At 44.2% G+C, this 22,947-nt stretch overlaps 1 protein-coding gene across 1 annotated transcript in view; it reads right to left on the bottom strand.

The window, feature by feature from the left end:
• The window catches only part of ITPR2 (inositol 1,4,5-trisphosphate receptor type 2), a 228,853-nt gene extending 213,907 nt beyond the window's left edge, over positions 1-14,946 (bottom strand). The window contains 1 exon segment of the mRNA XM_048500683.1: positions 14,584-14,946. Within this exon segment, the coding sequence (XP_048356640.1) occupies positions 14,584-14,675 (92 nt within the window). The 5' untranslated portion in view covers positions 14,676-14,946.
• Between the last annotated feature and the right edge of the window lie 8,001 nt (positions 14,947-22,947).

The raw sequence follows: 22,947 nt of genomic DNA on the forward strand, positions 1-22,947 counted from the left end.
CTTTTTTTATTTCTGGTGTCTTGATCCCACCTTTCTCAGCCTCCACAAAGCTCACACACATTTAAAACCACTAGATAAATGGTTGGGGGAAAATAATCTCCCCTTCAGTATTTACCTACATTAACTACGGCTCAGTTATACAGTATGCCATCTCACTGGGAAAAGTCGTAACCTCCGGAGGGCCAGGAAATGAAAACCAATTTCAATTTATAAACTGAAGCAATGCACACAAGACATTTACCCTATGGAATGCTTTACTATTTATTAAATAAAAATTTGTGCTTTTATCTCTATTTGTACTGTGACTGTCCAGTCAAAATCCAGATGAAAAAAGGATTCATACTTACAGCATAAACAACTAAAACAGCAAATAAAAGACCTGCAGTGGCATGCAGCTTACATACTGCCAACACTTCAAATCTTTACTCATATCACCCATTTACCTGATTATGGGTGGTTGGAGAAAGAGAAAAGTATAGGCTAGTGTATGGAACTGGACATTTTAAAAAAGGACCCACTGATTTGCAGATGCACCTGAGGCATATCAACACAATATACTAATAAACATAATAAATCTCTAAGCCGAGCATGAGAGCAAGTGTGGTGTAGTGGCTAAGAGCAGTGGACTCTAATCTGGAGAACCAGGTTTGATTCCCCATTCCTTCTTCACATGAAGCCTGCTGGATGACCTTGGGCCAGTCACATTTCTCCTCAAATACTCTCAGCCCACACAGAGGCAGGCAATGGCAAACCACTTCAAAAAGTCTCCAGCCCTGAAAATCCTATGGGGTCGCCATAAGTCAGCCGTGACTTCACAGCACATTCCACCATCAAGCCGAGCACCCCGCCGCCTCAAAGGTACATTCTCTCTTCTCTCCTCTACAGCTACCACAGCTGCCTTCTGGCCAGCTTCTTGAACACACAGCAGTATGTATCAACAATTGTCACACTGCCCAAATGTCCAATAAGTGAATAGAGATGATAAAAAGATATATTCACAGACATTATAAAATGAAGTGTCATCTGGGGAAAGAAGCTCTAAAGAGTGGTACTCACTCCACAGCTCACAGAGAACCCAATTCACTATTACAATCAACAAAAAGAGCCCCATTTACTTCCACCCCCTAGCACCCTATACTTCAGGGTGCCTTGCAGTGTATCTGTTCCTTTGGTGGTGGATGTTTCAATTGGAAACCACCTGGTAACCACAAGTCACACTGGACGAGGGCCTTGCCCACTCTCCTGAAGCATGGCAGAGGTGCCACATTGGGGAAGAGTGCTCAGAAGAGCCCCAAGTGTTGTGTCGAAAAGCCACATGTAGCTCCTGACACAGGAGCTGAAAAGCACAAGCACCCTTCAGCTAACACAGACTGCTGGTTCTTCATCCTTCTGGCCTAGAAATCTGAGCTACAAACAGCTGGCAGCAGAACAAGTGAGTTGTCAGCAAGCCAAACTCTTGACATAAACGTTCTCAGTGTTTCCTAAGGAATTAGTACCCAGGACAAGCCTTGCCGTGGGATCTGGAATGCAGAAACAGGATGAAAAAGAGCTTGGAGGTAATGTACTAGGAAAAGTTTGTAGATCAGTCAGTTTATTACAAGGTTTCCTTTCATTGTGTATAGAGAAAAACCTCATTTCCCCTTTTCCCTTCACTGCAGCAGGCCCGCCTCTCTGAAAAGCAGCCACTGCTGTGAGTTAATTTAGGCCAACAGGCGGCAATGCTGTGGAAGGGAAGGTAGCGCACCTAAAGAGGCTTTGGGTGTACTTCAAGGTTTGAATGCTCCTTCTATGAACTTTCTATATCCCAGCCCAACCTGGATTGACATACGTGCTCTCTCTGGCTGAAGTTCAGAAAAGTAATTCAGTGTTTTGTCTGAGGTGTTTTAAAAGGAAACAGGCTAGCTTAGGAAGGGTGATAGAATGAAACCCAGGGCAGAGAATGACAGATCAGTTGGCCTCCATTTGGCAGCCCAGCCCTGCCTCCCTCTTGAACAGCCCTGCAGCAGCAGAACAGAGCTCCAGAATTTTAAAATAGCCACCAGGCATGCTACCCTCCAGACCTTTGCTCTTTAAACCCAGCAAATAAAATTTGTTCAAGAGGCCATCGTCACAAAGTATTACAAAAACCTCTGACAACAGCTTTGGTCCAAGCCATTTGGGGCACGGTAAGTCAAACCGAGCAGTTTGAATTCTCTCTGAAACACTATACATTCATCATATTGGACACAAACAGCACGTCACGTGAAGTATCTCAGCAACCTTGTATCATTTCTGGGGTGAGGTTTGGGAGATGGCTGTCACCAAAGGACATCTTGGAAAGATTATGGGAGAAAAAGGTTTTGAACAGCTGACTCGTGAGGGGGGAAGGGCAAGGAGATTGTAAGCCCCTTTGAGTCTCCTGCAGGAGAGAAAGGGGGGATATAAATCCAAACTCTTCTTCTTCTCTTCTTCAAATTCTGACTCACTATGCTACACTATCTCCTCCATTCTGTAAGCAGGCAATAAAACCCTAGAGGCTGGTATTTAACTGGTGAAAACACAAAGGGCCCATCATTATTTACTCCATCATCCTTCCTTCCACTCTATCTTCCGTTTAAGGCAGGGGAAGAGGGAGAGGTCAGGTGAATAATTAGATACAAATGGGGACATTCCTCCTGTGTGAAAGAGAGGACTTCAACAGCTGCCCCATTTCTCCCAAACTTGCCATCTTCCACCACCATTGTGAAATTACAAGGGGCCTCCTCATTGCATTTAATCCCCCAAAAATGCTGAACAAACAAGATGCTGGGAGAACCAATTACAGCTGCACGCAGAGGGACAGCAATAGCATGGAAGACCAGTTCCAATCAGCACAACTAAATGGAGGAGAAACGGTTGAACTCTCCTCCTTTCTCCATCTCTGATCTGAACTGAGACCCGGCAGTTACATTGCCCTCTTCTGCATTGCAGGTGCAAGAGCCAAGGCCTGCCCATCTGATCACCTGACCGCAAACATCAAGAGAGGTCCCAACAATCAATGGGAGGAACTGGTAAGAATAAGTACAACAAAATCAACAGACTGTACCCACTGCACAATGCTATTTATGTTCAATAACGCCATAAATAAAATACTCTTCAATCATCATTGAGTCTTCCAGGAAAAGGCGGGGTATAAATGTAATGTAATAAATACATAAATAAATAGTTGTGTATTTTTGTACTCAATTATACAAAAATCAATTATAATTTTCATGCATAGTTGATTATAAAAATACATAATTTATTATGATTGAGGAATGTTTTATTTATTGACTTATTGAGCATACATAGCGTGGTTCAGTGGGTACAGTCTGCTGTTTTTGCTGTAGATGGAACAGACACATCAAGAGGCAGGCCGCCATGTTCTGAAACTTCAAGATGGGATCAGAACAGCTGCACAGCCCACATCCAAAGATGCAGGGTGTGGGAAAAAATTTTTTACATTTTATTTTTCTGCAGGAAACATCCTATTTCTAAAAATTCACGATGTCATAAAATTATCATCAATAGAGGTGATCGCCAACACAATATTAGGCAAGTTGCAATTAATGTTTTTCGACTGTTTATCCCTAAGAATGGTAAGAGGGGAGTATGTGTATGTTCTATCGAAATTCAGGACTGCAGAGAGAAAACCACAGATAGATATGATAATCCAAAGAAAATCAAACTCTGAATTTGATTTGTTGTGCAGGTCAAATCAAAAACAAAGCTAAAATTCTTAGGCCGTTTCTGCACGGCCTCCCGGTGCTGCGCCCGGTGAGAGTTTTACATGGCGTGAGAGCAGGCTTCGCGCAGGCGTCGCGAGCAGGCGAAGGCGACCCGGCAGAAGGCGAAGCGTGACTCCGCGGGCAGCCTGTTCCTCTCCCTCCCACTTGCCGTGTCCCTGCTGCATTGTTAGCCTGCAGGCGTCGCAGCCCATGCCTTGCCCTCCGACCCCTGGAGGCCGAGGGACAGTGGCGAGAACTCGCCGCAACAGGCTACGGCGCCAAAGTGGAAGGAAGAGTATCCCCTGCGGCGGTTAAGCACCCAGCGCGCGGGAAGGCGCTCCTCCAACAACAACCACAAGGGTTGTTGTTTAGAAGCGTGGGAGGAGCCGCCCTGGGGAAGAGGCGCATTCAGGTCGCAGCTGCTGCGTTGCAGCAGCGGCCTTCTCTCTGAAACGGCGGCCTGGGAAGCGTTTTTACCGCCCCCAGGCCGTCGTATATGGGCCGTGCAGAAACGGCCTTACTTATTGGTCTTCTCTTACCTAATGAAAGGGATATTTAAATTGCCAATACAGATAATGCAAGTGATGTTACAGAGAGTGACTGTACTAACCCTGTTCATATGACACAGTGAAACATGAACTTTCAGAATGTTCAGTGAACGTATCACAGCTATTCTTGTGGTGGTTGGTGATGGCAGACACACCTCAGCACTGTTGAAGTGTCTATCATTGCACCAAAATAGGTCTATACGTGAGCCCCATGGCAGTTCTAATCCCCATACTGCACCCAGCACCAGCCTACCAGAGCAACACTGGGTAGCCAGTCCAATGGCAATCTATTACTAATTCATGTCACCAAGGAACAAGCCAAGCTCTCTTCCACGCAGCTGGAGGCACTCCACCACAAATCAGTGCTGACTTCTGCAAACATCTTTCCAAATCTCATTGCATAATAACTATCCAAAGCAACACAGCCTTCTTCCGGGGAAGAGCCTCTGTATTCTGATTACACAACAAGATTCTTCTGCTAGAGAAAGAATGGCATTGTTTTGAATTATCTTCTGCTACCACGAAAACCAGGATGTTGGTTGCTAAGCAGCATTCTAGTCAGAGAACATTGCCCCAAGACAAATCTGTCTGCCAGTGCCATTTGCTACCTGGCCCTGCTCTCTGCCTTGAAGAACAGCCTATCTTGCCAAAATTAAGCAGGTGAAGATTTTCCCAAGTATAAAGACAAAGCAGTGGGAAAAACTTCACCCAAGTAGACAAGTCCTGCATGATGCACAGGCATAAAACTTTCCAAATGTCAAACAGAACATGACAAAAGAAACCAGAATGGAAATTAAGGAAGGTGGGTATGTCTGTACTCCTGAGAGACAAAGATGAGTTTCACAGACAGGTCATGAATCAGTTAGATAGCTGATAAGGGAGGCAGGCATAAAAGCTAGCCAGAAAGGGGGCAAGTGCAGCAAACTAAACAAAGTTTTCAGTAATATGTGGACAGGAAAAGGAGAAATGTAGCAATCCTGTAAGAAATGGGAGATAAAAGCGTGCTTTTTTCTCTGAATGTTGACATATAAATGTTAGCAAATATTTGCATTGTTTATTTTTCAATCAAATTAGCTACCTAACTGTAGTCAGTGGAATTTACTGGCAAACACACCAGCAACACATACTGCTATCTTAGCAAATTTTAAAATGGCAGAAGTGCAGAAACAGCAGGGATCAAAACACCTTTCACATGCTAAGCCAAATGGCTGAGAAAATACTAGCAACTACTAGCCTTTACATCTTTCATCCCCATGTCCCTCAAATCCTCCTTCTCCCCTCTTCCCAACAGGGAGTTACAAACAGCAAAACTGGTGTGTGAAGAGGACTAAGGCAGCTTTATTACAAATGCCTGAGAGTTTTCAGTATTCACAAACCGAGGAGCTAAACTCAAGCTTGCTTACCTAGAAATAAATTCACTTGAAACCTGCAGGACATTCCCAAATCAATGGCTGTTTCCGCACAGGCGGAATATGGCGGCCTGGGGACGGCAAAAACGCCGTTCCCAGGCCGCCATTCGCACAGGGGGCGCAGCTGCTGAGAAGCCGGCATTTCTTAACCTCGCTCGGGGAGCGAGGTTGTTGGGAAATGCCGGCTTGGACCCACTGCCGTGCGAACGGCAGCGGCTCCAAGGTGCTTCCCCCCCCCACTCCCTCCCTTCACTTACCTGGTCTCTGGCCCTCCGGCGCATCGCCGGGGCCTGGAACCATTGCCCCCCTGCCCTGCAACGCTGAAGCAGGCGTGCAGGGCAGGGGAGGCGTGTCCCCAGGCCCCAGCGACGCGCCGGAGGGCGGCAGGAACCACCGGCCGACGGCACCCAGCGGCGCCATCTTCCCGGTTCTTTCTGGGACCGTCCATGCAGACAGTCCCAGCAGCGTCGGGTTGGCATCGACTACGCCGACCCGGCCACTTCCGCCTCCGTGCGGAAGCGGTCTAAATCTCTGGCACTGGGGTAGAAGTCTTTTTTTTAAAGTGCAACCATTTACTAAAGGCTTCCAAGAACACTGGTTTGATTCTAATTAATTTCCTGACTATGTGTGGTGCAGGAACTAACCCATATGCCATACACATTTCCCCCCATCTCCAATCTATGAGATATTCTGGTTTGTATGGAGTCTACACCTGAAGAATGGCTAAATGTAAGGCAAAGATTACCAGTCTTTCCCAGTCCTTTTTTCACCCTTGGAAATCCATTATGTAATTTTTTGTGTTCCCCCAAATATTCTGCCGCATATCCCTGGATATACAGGTACCCCAGGTTGGGAACCGCTGGATTACAAAAGCCGCCTCTCTCACACAAAGTCTGAGAACTGATCCCTTTATTTGGCCTGGACCTATTTCTCATATATACACACTGCGCCAATGAGATGCCCACATGTGCCTGAGCCAACCTCTGCCTGAGATTTCTAACGCTTGATTTTAGTTGCTGACACATATATCCCCCTTCCTGCCAAAACTGTAAAAGGTTGCAAAGGCAAGCATGCACAACCTCTCCTGTACCCAATCAAAGGCAACGACCTGCTATACATTATATCCAGCGATGTAAGGTAAAAATTTCCCAATGTGATATTTTTACTGTGGAATATTCTCCTCCCCATGAATGTAATTACAGTCTGTTTATACTTGGTAGGGCTGTTGTGCTGCCAATCAATCATGTCAGATGGGCTAAATAGGAGTAAGAAACCTGGACAAACCCCACACATGGTCCAGGCTTGTGCAACATGTGTTTGCCTTCTTTTGCTAACATTATGTAAGTTTTTAAATTGTTTATTTAAACCAAGTTTTCCCAGAAAACCAACTTCACTGATTACAGTTCACAGAAACTTGACAAACCTGCTGTTATTTGTATCTAATGCTGGGGCTGTAAAAACAGAGGGGCCATCAAGTAATTAACAGGCCAATACTCTACCTGATGCTGGCTTGGTAGGTCACATAAATGCTGGCTGTTGTTGTGTCTGTATAGGCTTCAGCACAAAGCACAGACTCAACCAAGGCAGTTCAACAGTTCATCACCTGTTGGGAGCTTCGATGAAAGATGCACGCACCACATTTCAACAAAAAGCACTTCCCTACAAAAAATATCTTTGGTCTTGTCCTTTTAAACAAAGCCCATTATGGATGTCCCCCGTCCTGCCAGTTTATGCTGGGTAATCAGGAGAGATTAAGCACTTGGATTTACATCATATCCTGCAAGCACATAAAACCAGAATTTTGTGATGTTTCAGCCCTGGTATGCCATTCCCTCTTGTGAAATTAAGCATAAGTGGGAATGCTGGGCCATGCGGCTAGGGAACATGCTTAAATAACCAGACAACTAAGGTTACAACCCAAGCAACTTAATGGGAATTACTTCAGTGCAAACATGCACAAAGATTCAAGCAAGAATGGTCACTCACCTAGGTAGGGTCGAACCAACAAAATCAATCTCAGTCATCTTCAGTCCAAAAACAAGTGGAAAACAGGTGGTCAAATGAACCCTGTCTCCATTGGCAAAACATAATAGATTATCTTAAAGATAATCCACTCATGTCTGAATGCAACTTTCTCTGGATGAACACAGAGCAACTACTAGGCATCAGCTGTGCACAAATAGCTACACGAGTTGTTATGTAATATCCAACATGGGGCCCGCTGGCACCTTTCCTGGCAACCACCAAGAGTTTGGGGAAGATAGGTGGGGCTAGGTGGAGCTCCTGCCTAGCAGGATCTCGGACTTCCTCACAGATTTGTTTTGGCAGCAGTGTAGTGTCAGTCAGGGTTGGAAAGCCCTGCTCTCAACTCAGTGCAATTGTACACATTACATGGCAACAAACTCAAGTTTTCGACAAAGCGTACCAGAACCAAAAGACAGCAGGTGCGCAGTTTGGGAACACTGATCGACTGAGCACTTATTACAAAAGAAAGAAAGAAACCTCACTGCCTTTCACCTTTTTTTTATGGAGGCTTGAAAAAGAAGTCAGTGCCTGCAAGTGGACAAACCCATGATTCTGACAGGAAAAAGCACAAGTTTGTAAAAATGCAGAAAATGTTTGTACTGGGGTAGTGAGGAATAACACTGAAGTAATTTAAGTAATCTAAATTAAGTAATTTAAATGTGATGGAAGTTCTGGTGTGTGGCCACACCCTGAGAAGCAAAAAAAACCCAAAAAAGCATGACAGATTTCTCCAACAGAAGGGGTGGTGCTCTCATTTATACCTTATTTATAGAAGTGCTTCTCCATAGCTTTGTTTAAGGAACAATTAGCTTTTGGCAACATAACATAAACAGGACAGATGCAGACTCTGCTTAAAAGCCATTCTGTCAGAGCTGAAAATCTTGCAGGTGGTTGAAAAGCCCTTCCAAGAGCTAATACTAAATCTTACTCTCCTCAAAAAACTGAAATTATGGCTAACTTTTCAACAAGCATTTTGAAAACACAATTAAGCAAAGAAGCTGCAGTTTGTTCCATAGTTGGCATTAATCCAACATTCAGTATCTGAACGTATACAACTGTTACTTCTGAGAAATACCTGCCCTTATACAACGTTTGGAGATGAATACTCTGTCTCAACCAGAGGTGTAGCAAGAGGGAAAAGCACCCGGTGCACCGGTGCGTCCTCCATCCCCGTCCCGCCCTGCAACACCCTCGCCACACCCCTGCAGGGTGCCCATATCCCACTATTCTTGCAAGGTATACAAGGTGTAGAAGCGCATTTTAACCTGGTGAAGTCCTGCAAGTGATGTTGGACTAAGGATCTGACTTGCACTGAGCCACCAAGTAGATGATGTGGCATTTGAACCCAGGCCCCCGAAGACCAAGCCAATACAACATTATTGTTCATCTGTCTTTTAAACCATACAACACCATAGACAATGACCAGGTCCGTCCATTGGTGGTGAAGCAATGCCTTGTGGCTCAAAAACAAAAAGGAACATGTAGTTCTTTAGGAAGAAGTCACTCCTCCTAAGCTACTCTACATTAGTGACCAAGCTATTGCCAATGAGAAATGGCTTCGAGGTTTGGGGTACAGTTTGGATGCAGAGTGTGGGAATGAGCATAGAGACGGAAATACTAGAGTAACGTACACCTTTTGAAAAACCAACTGTTCACTGCAAAATGGTCAAGCCCAACCCAAAAGTGAGATAAGAGGGAGGCCCAATGGTGCATGGGGAAGCAATCCATAATTGACAGTGCTCGCTGTAAGCTTGGCAGCACACAGGCACGGCTGTGAATTGTTAACATTATGCATATCCTAGCCTTGCCTCATCATGGATTCTAATTCCTTGCTTTTTAGCTGCTATCTTCCTCGACCACTCTTTGGGGTTCAGCTCTGTATTCTGAACACGATTGCTAATAGGATTTCTCGCCTTTAGATCCAAGCTCTGTCAGGCTGCCCATGCACACAGTCTTCCCAAATGCCACGTGCAAGGGTAATTCCACTCCAGCTCCTTGAAATGCCAAGAGACCTCTGACTAGCGGTTTAACAGCTTTGGAGGGAGCCATTCCACATGAAGGGAAAGGAGAGCAAGGCCAGTTACCATATCCCTCCAAAGACCTCTCTCCTTACACTTGCTAACATTTCCCAACAGACTGCAAACCACTGGTCCATAAAAATACCTTTATATGCCACAATCAACAGTCATTACCATTCTTATGTGAAATGAGGCCTCTTGATAAAATCCCTAGTGGCAGCAGCATTTTTGACCAACCCTGCCTTTAGTGGCAATTTGAAATGCATAAATTGTATTTCCCATTATTTTATCTTCATACCAAGAAACATGGTCACCTGATTAATGTGTCAGACTAGAGTTAAAGGCAGAGGCACAGTGCCACTAAAAAGAGGCAAAAATTCTAAAAGTAGCCTCTAACATCATTATAGAACAAGGAGGAAAATTCATATTACGGTTTTATTCTGAAAACCACCTCACATGCACTCTGACAGGAATACAGCCTGAGCATAGATACATATTAAATGCATCAAATAATGAACCTGCGGGCTTCCTAGGACAGGCCGAGATACTAGTGCTCCCCCCACCCAACCCCCGCACACACACACAGCTTCTTTTTAAAACATTCTGCCAAGCATGTACATATCATGATGTGATGGGAAAGAGCAATATTGATGCATGCTGGAAGTCAGATGCTCCGTTTTGAGAATGGAAGGCTGATGGACATTTTTTGTAATAAACAGAATTAGAGGGCCCATAATCCCGACAGCTTCTACTTCAAAATCCACTGGAAATCAAAGCCCAGGAGTTTTAGATCGCCTAACTAAGCACAGGATCACAGTCTTTACTATATATTTTATAATACGATGGAATTTCTAACTGTTTCAGAAGTAAAACTGCACACCAAATCAGTCGTGGCTACCATGATTCAGACAATCCATGAGACACTTCCATTAACTAGCTAAGGAGACCATGTGTTTGCTTTGAACTTTATACAAAATCAAAGAAATTATTAGAACATTTTTCCACTGCGGATCAGAGGGAAAGACAGACCTCACTGCCTACAGCCCTGGGGATATAAATAACGCAATTTGCTCCAGAACTCTACAATTGCCTATATTTAGAATGAACAGGCCCTGTTTTATGGTTCCTATATATGATAAAATAATGTCCCAATTTCAATCAAGGTAAATATTGGAATACTTTTTTAAAGTATCATTCATGTGCACTCACATAATCTCCTGAATGGCTCTACTGCATAAGTGTCAAACTTGTGGCCCTCCAGATGTTATGGACTACAGTTCCCATCATCCCCTGCCATCATGCTGGCAGGGAATGATGGGAAGTGTAGTCCATAACATCTGGAGGGCCACAAGTTTGACACCTGTGCTCTACTGTGTAGATCTATAACAACATGGACATAGATCCAAAACGCCAGTATACAGGATATTTTCTGAAACTGCTGACTTTGATCATCAATAATCCTGAATGTGTTTGAGTTGCTACAACCAGATTCGCTGAAAAGTCACACTCTAAAATTTCTTTTAAAAAATACACCATTGTGGCTGGAGTTTCGGCATCATGCATATTGCAGACAGAACCCACAGCAATGATCCTTGGTATGGAAATATAATGGCACAACAGCATCATCCGTCTTTGCCAAATGGTACAATGGCACAATATATGTATCACATCACTAAAACCATACTCAAGAAACTTGTATATACCATAATATTTGTACACAATATCTTAAAATAAAGTCACCTTCTAAAGAAACTTCTTTGGCCATTTGTGAGAATAAAAAAACCATTACCAAGTTTATTGATGCACTGCCTGACCAATATTTACAGAAATATTAAAATTGTCATTTAAAGTATAGCATAAATACGTAATTAAACAAGCATAATGAAATAACACTTAATGATTACAAAGATGAGCACAAAATTAAGAAGGCAGAGAACTGGAAAATACTATGTCTATGAATGCATTCCTTCAGGTGCAATTCAAACAGACAATATACATGTGTTTATAAAACAGGGTGTATTATTTTTTATTAATCTATTAAAATATTTGTACTCCACCCAATTTCCAATCCTGTAAGATTCTGACAGTACAATTCTGCACAAAGTTTCTCCAGTGTAAGAAAATTACCAGAATAACTCTGCATCGTACAGCACTGTGAAGACCAGCATCTGTGATTAAAGACAGACACCGTCCCCTTCTGCACATGCAAAATACCGGTAATGCACTTTTAACCTACTTTGCAGCTGGATTTCACTGTGTGAAATAGCAAAATCCACTTGCAAACAATTGTGGAAGTAAACTGAAAGTGCATTATTCTGCATGTGCGGAAGGGGCCACAGTTAAGCAGCCTTTTCCTATGCGCGTTTACTCTATAATAACCCACGTTGACATTTAATAGGACTATAGTCATTACCAGCCTCTTTTCTTTTTTTAAGACTACTTAGTTCTTACCAGGCAACATGCTTATATAGTTCTGATAATCACATCAGGACATCTCCAGCAAACACAAAAGTTTTGTGTTCTTCTGGGGGGAGGGGTTACTTCTTACTTCTTTAAAATACATGGCATCACTGAAATATGATTAAAGAGTGGGGGAGGGAATAGTCCCAGTGGAACCCTAATGGCAAGGTGGCATCCAGATTGCAGATTGCCAGTTCCTGCACTAAGCAGGGAAAAAATGCTCCCAAGAACCATTACCAACAAGAATGGGAGGCAAATTACGATGACAGTTACTGACAGATCATTTGGTTAAACTGTTACTAGACTGTACCATTCAAACTGTGTGGGGAAAGGGTTGATTACTCTCCTTTTATTTCTAAAGCCCTCACTTAGAAAACTAGCATGGCAGGGAAACAGCTACTTCCCAAACATTTTTCTCTGATATCTAGATTTGTGCAGACAGTGTTTGGGTTTAGGTTTTCAAAATTTTTTAAGAGTTTCTCATCCACAGCCTGACTGAACAGCACACCACGTGCACAGACACCCCCGCCCCCCGCCTGATCTAAGCACCCAGATGTGACAGAAAAGTGATGTAAAGCCTGCAAACCATCTCCAGGTAACCTTGTATTGCAGGAAGCTTTGGTATGGCCCAGGCCTGAACCCTGGCAGCTGCATGTCTCCTCCGATGACAGCCATAACTGACACCACCAACACCAACTTAGCAGTAACTGTTTATAGACACAAAAGGCTATTTAATAGTTTAAAGAGACTGTTTTATCAACAACGTGTCACTACTTGACCTTGTCGCATGAACCACGTTGATGTCATGTGGCAACTGTAACTTGTAGAAGGCAGTCTTTCCCAAAAACCAGACAGTCATACAGCAGCTATTACAGAGGCTTTACATTGAAAAAGTGCTTAATGGTAGTCGTGGCAGTGGTGAAAAGTCCCCTCAGATTGCAGTCAACTTATGGCAACCCCTTGGGGTTTTCAAGGCAGGACAAAACAGAAGTGGTTTGCCTTTGCCTGCCTTTGTGTAGCAATTTGGTCTTCCTTGGTGGCTTCCCATCGAAGTACTACCAGGACTGACCGTAGACTAGGAGTCAATCTTTGAGATCAGATTCCATCATTCTTTTTGGAAAACCAAGTCGGGGAGAAGGGCAGATGGCATTTTAAAGGTTTCTACTATCATAGGAACGTGGTCCAGATACTTCCATGATTTCCTAGTCACCCATACAGGTCTTTGCTTGATGCTACATTCAAGGTGTGAGAAATGTGCTAGAGTGAGCTAGTTCTTGGGGCAAAGGAAACCTGTGCAGATAAGGATAAAACTTGTTCCTTTCTGAAGAGGCCTTGCTTTTATCGTTTTTGAGCTTCAACAGACGAAAATGTTTGCATGTGACATTGACTGCACCTCTTCTATGTACGCACAAATATCAATGGTACTTAAAAGCTAAAGAAAGACATTTTTACATTACATGCATTCTAGACTATGTACGTATGAATGTTTAATTACAGGACTGTGCAATGCAAAACCCATTTCTCCCTCACTAGTCTGAAGCTATATTTTGTTTTAGAGCTTCAGTACCCTCAGCAGCCGGCACATGATGGATCCCATTAAATGTAAGTTAAACATCAGCTCTGCAGCAGAGCAGAGTTCCAAGCTAACAGCCCCGTCCTATAGATGTTTTATTCAGACAGCAAGCCGGGGTGGGTGAATTCACTTCCAAGCTTATACCCCAACACGTGTGTTATTTTTCTCGGTGTCACAAGACCCACTCGTGGCCATGAGCTCGTCGGGGGCTTTTTCCAAAGGGGGGGGGGGCGTGAGCATCCTCTGGGGTCCCGCGGCACCCACCCTGCGGCTCCCTTCCGAGTAAACGCGCAGCCCATTCCAGCCTGCAGGAGGTCGGTGTGAACGGCAAGCTACTCTTCCCCCACCTTCCTGGGGCTCCTCTTGGGCTGGGAGCCCCGAACCTTCCATAGGCCAGTGGGACAAGACAGAAGCAGAGCAGATCCCCCCCAAAAAAAGCCTGCACCCCCGACTCTTTTTAACCACTTCCTATTTCCTCTCTTTCTCCACATTCCTCCCCGTTTGCTGTTTCCTGTACGTTACTCTTGTCTCTTTTTCTCTTCCCCTCGCGAAGCCCCGAGAGGAAACCAAAAGGAAGGAAGGCCTCTAGCAAGGCGCAAGACTCGTTAACGATACTGGGCCGATTTACGTGTCCTAGGAAAAGCTCCCGGAGACTTTTTTACACTCCGTTCTCCGGATGCACTCATCGGAGGCCCGTCCAAACGTGCGCTGGAAGTTGCGAGTCTGGCTCTCCCAGAACACGTCCGAAGGATCTCTTCCGAGGCAGCAATGGATGAGCGCGAGCGCCCGCTCCCGCAGCCACCCAGTTCCCACGCTCCTCCTTACCCCAAGGTGCTGATGAAGCCGTTCACCGAACCCTCCGCGTAGAGGGAGACGATGTCCCCGATGTACAGAAAGCTGGACATTTTGTCAGACATCTTCACTCATTTTTGGAAAAAAATCCCCCTTCCAAAAAAAAGACCACCTGGCGGAAGATTCCCCCCCCCCCAAAAAAAAGCAACCTGAGAGGTCCCAGTCCGAACTCGCCAAGAGTGGAGCCTGCCCAACTTGTTGCGCGTCCCCCCAGGGGAGGCTCCAGATCAGGCGCGGCAGCCTCCCCCTCGGCTGCAGGAATCCCGCGGCATGGGCGCCTCCTTGGGCTCGCAGCGAGCCCCCTGCTTGGAATCCACCTGGGTCGCCCCGCTCTCCGGCTTCTCCTGCCTAAAGCGAAACTGAGGTGACCAGCAGCGGTTTCCCATTGAGCCAGCTGAAAGGGCGGGGCGCGCACTGTCCTTCCAGCTAATCAGCGAGCAGAAGGGGTGGGGCGACAGGGGGCGGGGGGCGGGGGGGGCGTGCGGCGGGCGAGTGGAATGTCACCTCTCCTTTCCAGGTGTTCGCGCGCGCCGGTCTTGGCCGGAGTTTTTTGGAGAAATCCGGGAGGCTTGAGCTGGGCGCTCCCCTGATCAAAACAGCGGAAGGAGAAGGGTGGCTGCAAACTCAAGCCTCCTGCTCTGGAAAAAAGGCCCTTCGGTCGTTTTAGGGCCATGATCTGGAGCATTTCTATATACACCCAGGCCCTTTCCACACATGTAAAATAATGCACTTTCAATCCACTTTCAGTGCACTTTGAAGCTGGATTTTTACTGTGCGGAATAGCAAAATCCACTTGCAAACAACTGTGAAAGTGGATTGAATGTGCATTATTCTGCATGTGTGGAAGGGGTCCCAGTTACTGTGGCTGAATTATAGACGCTCAACTTTTTCTCATTCATTCTCTTGTCTCTCTTTCTGGTGAATTCTACCATGAAGTTGTGGTGAAAATGTGGGATTATGCCATCTTTTTACATTTTAAATCCACTCAGCTGCGATGCTCGTTCCCAATCCTTTTGGCCTAACCTACCTTGCAGGGTTGTTGTACAGATCAAAACAGGACAAGGTGAATAATACATGCCACCTTAAACTTATATGGAAATGTGATAGCAACTAAGTCATAGCATGGAAATGGTCATCTAGTCCAGAATCTCATCTCTCATAATACGGCCAGCCAAATGGCTATAGAAGACTTACAAGCAGGACATGGAGGCCAAAACATCTTCCTGCTTCCCTGCTCGCAGACCCTCACACTGTCTGTGTTTCTGAACACTATGATATGAAGTCATTGCAGCAAATGGCTGTTGATGGGCCTCTCCCTCATGAATATGTTTAACTCCCTTTGGAAACAGTCACACTTGTATTGTCGAAGTCTTTCACGGCCCGATTCAACTGTGTAACAGACTTCTCTCTGTGATACACGTCTCAAGATGCCAGCCACAGATGCAGGCGAAATGTTAGGAACAAGATCCACCAGATCTTGTTCCTAACAAGGCTACACAGCCCAGAAAACCCACCAGAACCAGTCACACTTGTGGCCATCACTACAGCCAATCACTTTTTTGTCCCTTCTGACCATCACCTACATTGGGTGCCCCTGGGTTCTACTTCTGTCTATTCACTTTTTCAACTCTGTGTATCATGTTATAAACCTTTACCACATCCTCAGATGCTTTAGCCTTTCCTTTTCTCAAAGGAAGACTCATCTTTGTAGTACTACACTATCTTTTATGAAGTGCAGTGTGATGAAAACTACACACACAACTACAAATGCAGCTTCGCCATACATCTATACAAGGCCACCACAATGTTTTAGTCTCAGTCCTTTCCCTAACAATCCACAGTTTCAAGTTTATCTTTTTCACTTCTACCATACACTAGCCCTGATCATATATTACAACAAATGCACATATGGCCTGCCTGTACATGCATGCATCTGCTTGTTAAAAAAAGAGCTAATGTGTGTTCATTTTATGAACAAAACAAGACCAATAACAGGATAAATGCGTGGTTTGCATTATGTGTTTAGATGTACATCTGTTAACTGTGTCATGAGAATCACTCATACAAAGAACTGCACATGGATTGTAAGTAACTTGTGAACAGGGTTACTGTTGACTAGAGTCCTGCTGAGTCTTCTTTCATAGGATTTGTTCCTGCATGTGCTTAATATTTTTTAAAAATAGTTATATAAACTGTCTTTAGAAAATATCCCTTTGAAGTGTCTGCCCCAAATGTTTCCTCTCTTAGTGTTGTTTGTTGGCTTCTCAGCTGCATCTTCACCATCTGGTTTCAATCACTTTCAAGTTACTCAATTCACATCTTGAATTTGTTCCCTGAATACAGCCTGCCCTTGGGAAGAAATTCACCAAACAGGACAGATTCCTAGGGGCTAAACATGTTTAATAGCTAAATAATTCCATTATGTAAAAATGCAGAATAACCTCTAAGAGGATTGGGGGTTGGGAGTTGGGGGGGGGGGACATAGAGCAGTAAATTAGACTTAAAGATGCCCCAAAATTTTGGCTGTAGTCCCTCTGGAATAGTTCTATTGGCTTTCTCAAGTTGAAACCTTGAAACCTTATGGCCTTTTGTGCACTTACTTTTTGCAGCCTGGCTGAGTGCTTCGTAGTGGGTTTCCCCCAAGATTTTCTGTTTGCAAGAGAGATTTCCTGCTGCAAAGAATCCCTAGCTGAGCCAGTCTGGTCTACCATTTTGCCCAGCTGCCACTGCCTTGTCTGCTTCCTCACAGCCCCATTTTTTCAAGGGGGGGGGGTCGTCTCCTATCTTAATTCCAGCATTTTTTCACTGGATTTAAGATGGTCCATCAATAGAGATTTGGGGGTTATTGTTTTATTTTGGTGCTAATTGGAAATCTTTGTAAATTATTGTAAAGCACATTGAATCATGAAGGAAGGTGAGGTAGAAACATTTTAATAAGTAAATAATAAATAAGGTGCTTTTGATGAGTTTCTGAACACTATACTACACAAGCTTAAAGGTGCTGCTATTCCATTTGTCCAGTGGTCCCGCCTCCTGTTCTTGATAGGGTACATCATACAACAAAGAGGGAAACACTATTAGACAGATGGCAGCATTAGCTTTGTCAGGATACCCTATTTTCCCCAGAATGGAAAAATAAATGGATTCATTGGTCAAGGGCATTGCACTTACCATCTTTTCACATGTTACTGCCCAAATGGAACGGTTTTTGGCAGCTGTTAAGATCTGTGGAGTAGAGGAAATGTTTGATCAAACTAGAGGCTAGACAACAAGCAAAATATTGACAATATATTTTCACTCAATTAATATGTTTATTCTTTTGAATCTATTGTATATGCAACTCCAGGCTCTGGCATAGTCAAAGGAGACAGATGCTTAACCAGAGTATAATTTTATGGTACAGAGTAGTCAAGAAAATGAAATGATGGTAATATGAGACAGTAAGGTAATATAATGGGAGAGGAGTTAGGTCTGACTGGATTATCTGAGCAACAGGTATGACCAATACTTGACCCCAGTGAGTCTGGGGATGAGTAGATGGTCTTGACCAGGCCTGCTGCAATGGAAGCAGAAGGACAAATCTATACACTACCAATGGCAAAGGACAGCCTGCCTTATCTAAAAAAAAATTATCCAATTTTGAGGTCATTTTTTCCATTTCAAGCACACAGCCTACGATGATGACAGAATTTATGGCTAATTTGTCTAAGTGAAAGTTAAATAGATCTGGCTCTGGAATAGTAATTGAAAAAGTAACGTGGTTTGAGACCCTGTAATTAGCCCTTCCTCCAGGGGCAGGAGTGGCTGGTGAGTCAAAACAATTTCATAAGGTTTCCACTGTATTAATTTTTTTTTGATCTTTGAAAATCAGAGGTAAGGAAACAACTTGGTTTTCTGTTAAGGAATCTGCTGATGAGGAAGGAAGTGTTGTGTGTGTTTGTGTGTGTGTGTGTGCGTGCGTGCGTGCGTGTGTACACACACACACACACATATATACACATATATATACATATATACATATACACACACACACATATATTAGCAGAGTAGAACAGAAGAGACAGATTCTCAGTTGCTTTTTATAATTGAGTGTATTAACTCTAAGGGAGGGTTACATGGAGATAAAATAAGAAATCCTTTCTTTCCTTTTACACATCTACATTACTGTATGTTTGGTTACATCTTGGTACCTATCTGCTGTCTCACATGATATCGTCTACCTCGTGTTTCCTCTCTGGTGTCTGTCTGCTGAAACAAAGAATCAGAGTTAATGTTATAACTTCAGATGTTATAACACCACTAACATGTAAGCAATGGCTATCTGACTGACCAGTAGCTAATCAACAGATCAGGTCACAAAAAGTGACTTCAGCAACTTGTTCACATACAAACAGTTGTGACAAAAACTTGCAAAATCCCAACAGGAAAGAAAGTTTCACCTTTGCACTTTCCCCCCACCTGTCCTGCAGAGATTCTGCTGGTATCACAGCCTGTTGTGAAGATGGTTCTTGGAAACGTTCCAGGATGTTCCCATTCATGACAAAACCATCACGCTTAATAAACCAACTTTCAACCATGGTTCCAGATCTTGGTTTGATGTCTCCTAATTAACCATAGTTAGTATAGTGGTAAACATCAAAAGAATCGCACACACCCAAATTAGTTTAATTAAACTGCCACTTGCTCAAGGCTACTTGGCACACTGCATGCTCTCGTAAGGATTTGAACCTGAGCCTCCAGAATACAATATTGCATATAATATTGCATGATATCATACTAGGTCCAAAATTTCATTTGTATATGATTTATTCAGTATTTATCATACACAGAGAGCCTTGAACATTCATTCTTTTTGCTGCTGCTGGGTAGGTTTTAACAGGTTATGAGTTACTTTGTGGAACTGATTATTATCTTAGAGGAAAACCTCTAACTTTTGACCAAGGTAGCACATAACAGTAATATGAAGAAATAATAATATCCAGTTTAAATGTAAAACAGGTACAACTTGACCCAATGTAGCTCTGATTCAAAATTCCTTTCCAGTTCTACCCCTCAATGTCTAGGGTTGGTATTCAGTAGCAAGTAAATCCATAACATTTAAAAATGTTTCTTTTCATAAAATGAAAAGCAGAATTCAAATAAAGGTGAACTTCCTTTCCGGAGCAAGTGACTGGTACACTTGTTTCTAAAAGTTAAACATTAATGGGAAAGGCAGTGAGGCACAGGGTTCCCAAGGCAGCATGTGTGTCGCTTGTTACGTGTAGGAAGGCTTCAGGATGGAAAGACACTAAAATATTAGATGGAGAACATGTCACAGCATTAAGAACATAAGAAAGAACCTGCTGGATCAGACCAGAGTCCATCTAGTCTAGCACTCACTACTCGCAGTGGCTCATCACCCGATGCCTTTGGGAACTCACGTGCAGGGTGTGAAAGCAATGGGCTGCTGCTGCTGCTCCTCCTCCCGAGCACCTGGTCTGCTAAGGCATTTGCAATCTCAGATCGAGGAGGATCAAGATTGGTAGCCATAGATCAACTTCTCCATAGAAGCATTGTTGGGACATAATGTGTCATGGCCAGATTACTTAACATCTTGCCCTACTGTTCCCAGCGTAAAGCTGTAGCTGAGTTGTTTTAAACCTGAGCTGCGGTAGCACAACTTGTACCCAAATGGCAAACAAATCAGTTGATTAAACAAAGAGATACCATGCACTGGTGATTTACATCTAGGTTTTTTTTTCCACAGAAGCACACAGTTATCATTTGGAGCAAGCTACATATTTGTGGCACACGGTCATGGAATGGGGTCTCCTGTCCCCAGCAGTGGCAGGCAAAGATGTGAAAAGAAAGAGGAAGATACTAGGCTGCCAAGCCTCTGTGGGGACAGAGGATTTCTCACCCCAGGTCCAACTGTCTAGAGCAGGGGTCTGCAACCTGCGGCTCTCCAGATGTTCATGGACTACAATTCCCATCAGCCTTGCCAGCATGGCCAATTGGCCATGCTGGCAGGGGATGATGGGAATTGTAGTCCATGAACATCTGGAGAGCCACAAGTTGCAGACCCCTGCTCTAGATTCCTGATTGTCCACTTATGGCAGGAGACCTCCAGACAATGTGTGGCCCTTACCTTCCGATGACGGGCAAAAACTGGGGCTGGTTGTGTGTGGGCCACTGCGAGTAGCAGAGTGCTGGACTAGATGGACTCTGGTCTGATCCAGCAGGCTAGTTCTTATGTTATTAACCTCCTACGCAGTGGCGTAGGAGGTTAAGAGCTCGTGTATCTAATCTGAAGGAACCGGGTTTGATTCCCAGCTCTGCTGCCTGAGCTATGGAGGCTTATCTGGGGAATTCAGATTAGCCTTTACACTCCCACACACACCAGCTGGGTGACTTTGGGCAAGTCACAGCTTCTCGGAGCTCTCTCAGCCCCACCTACCTCACAGGGTGTTTGTTGTGAGGGGGGAAGGGCAAGGAGGTTGTAAGCCCCTTTGAGTCTCCTGCAGGAGAGTAAGGGGGATATAAATCCAAACTGTTGTTGTTGTTGTTGTTGTTGTTGTTGTTGTTGTTGTTGTTGTTGTTGTTGTTGTTGTTGTTGTTGTTGTTATCATCCTGGGTAGGAGATTTTTTTAAAGAGTTGTCTACTTACTTGAAGTTCTGCCCATAAAATTCCTGAAGATTCCTAGGCCTACCTGGACTGACAAATAGGGATGCCAGCCACCAGGTTAGACCTGGGGGTCCCCTGGAATTACAGGTCATGTCCAGACTACAGAGATTATTTATCCTGGAGAAAAAGGATGCTCTGAAGAATGGATTCTATGGTATTGTACCTCATTGAGGTTCCTGTCTTCCCCAGGCTCTACCCCCAAATTGCCAGGAGTTTCCTAGATCTAGCAACCCTAACCCCCCATCCCCCACCAGTGGTTGAGGCAGGGTTGGAGCGAGGGGAAACTACGCCCAGGGCACGTGTGTGCCCTGTGCCCCTGCCACGCCACGCACCTGGTGCATCATGCACACACACACCCGCCCCCTTGGTGCTACACCACTGAGCTGGGGAGACCTGACAACCCTAAGGGTAACTCTAGCAATCACCAGAAACTCTATGATACATACCATAGAGTTTCTGGCAACTATTAAAACTGCCTTTTGCCACTTCTATGTAGCTCTAGAAATTGCCATGAAATTTATGTTAGGAACTCCCTGAAGGTAGATAAAGTCTTCTTTTTTTTAATTTTTGTTCCACTATGCAGCCCTTTCCCCTCACAACAGTCCTGCAGGTTACTAAGACATATTCAGTTTCACAGCAGCAGCATGCTACTAGTCAACAGAACTACTTTTAAAAAGAGAGAGTAAAATATGGCGTAGAGAAGGCATTGTGGGTGGCTATCTCAGGCTTGCTGTATCACTGCGTTTGGCACTGGTTATTGAGCACTTTCAGTCCAACAGCAGAAGGGACACATCGAAGATTTCAACTATGCTACTTATTAGTTGTGAGAAGTGACCCCTTAAAGACTGTGGCCAAGGATAAATACTATGTATACCTACAAAACAGGAATATATCAAAAAACCTGGCCTGCAAGACTCTTGACTCATTTGTGGACTAAAAAAAATTGATAAGAGACTTACCTTTATGGAGAACTTCGAAAGTAGATTTGTATAAAGGACTGTCCTTTTTAAGGACACAAGTCGGCATTCTTGATTGCCAGCTCCATGTTCGGAAATTTCTGGAGGATTCCTAGAGGTACAGCCTAAAAAGAGTGGGGTTAGAGAGGTAGACCCAACCAGCTGTGCAACATGGCAGTTCTATTTGTGGTAGCTCACATGCTATTAAGTGGACTTTGTATCCCCAAGCCTTTCAATCAAGGGTCAAAGTCATCAAAGAAGTCTACCCTCCATAGCTCAGTGGATAGGCTGTGACAAAGCTTGGTCGGCCAGAGCTTGTTGAGTCAAGAGTTGCTCTCTAACTATTGTTTGCCCTGAAGGCAGCACAACAGCTCAGGGATGGGATAGAACTAGTTACTGCAAGCAAAACATTTTCCACACCCATCTAGTATTCTGAGGAAGGGAATCTAACATCCAGATTAAATCACACTTCTTTCTTAGGGCAACCTTCTACTTGCTCTTCCCTGATTGGGAGAGATAGCAGAAGCTATGAACAACCCTATACTTCAAGAAGACATATGATGTCAACAATCTCTGTTCAGGGCATGACTTCCAAACAACAAAAAACAACTGTTGCTATGGACACCACCGACTAGAAGGAGGAGATCAACATTTGGGGGTGGAGGAGATTTTTTGCTCCTTTTAACAAATATATAAACAGCGGAAAGAACTCCTTGA

This window comes from Sphaerodactylus townsendi, linkage group LG06 (genome assembly GCF_021028975.2).
Source record: "Sphaerodactylus townsendi isolate TG3544 linkage group LG06, MPM_Stown_v2.3, whole genome shotgun sequence".
Taxonomy (NCBI): domain Eukaryota; kingdom Metazoa; phylum Chordata; class Lepidosauria; order Squamata; family Sphaerodactylidae; genus Sphaerodactylus; species Sphaerodactylus townsendi.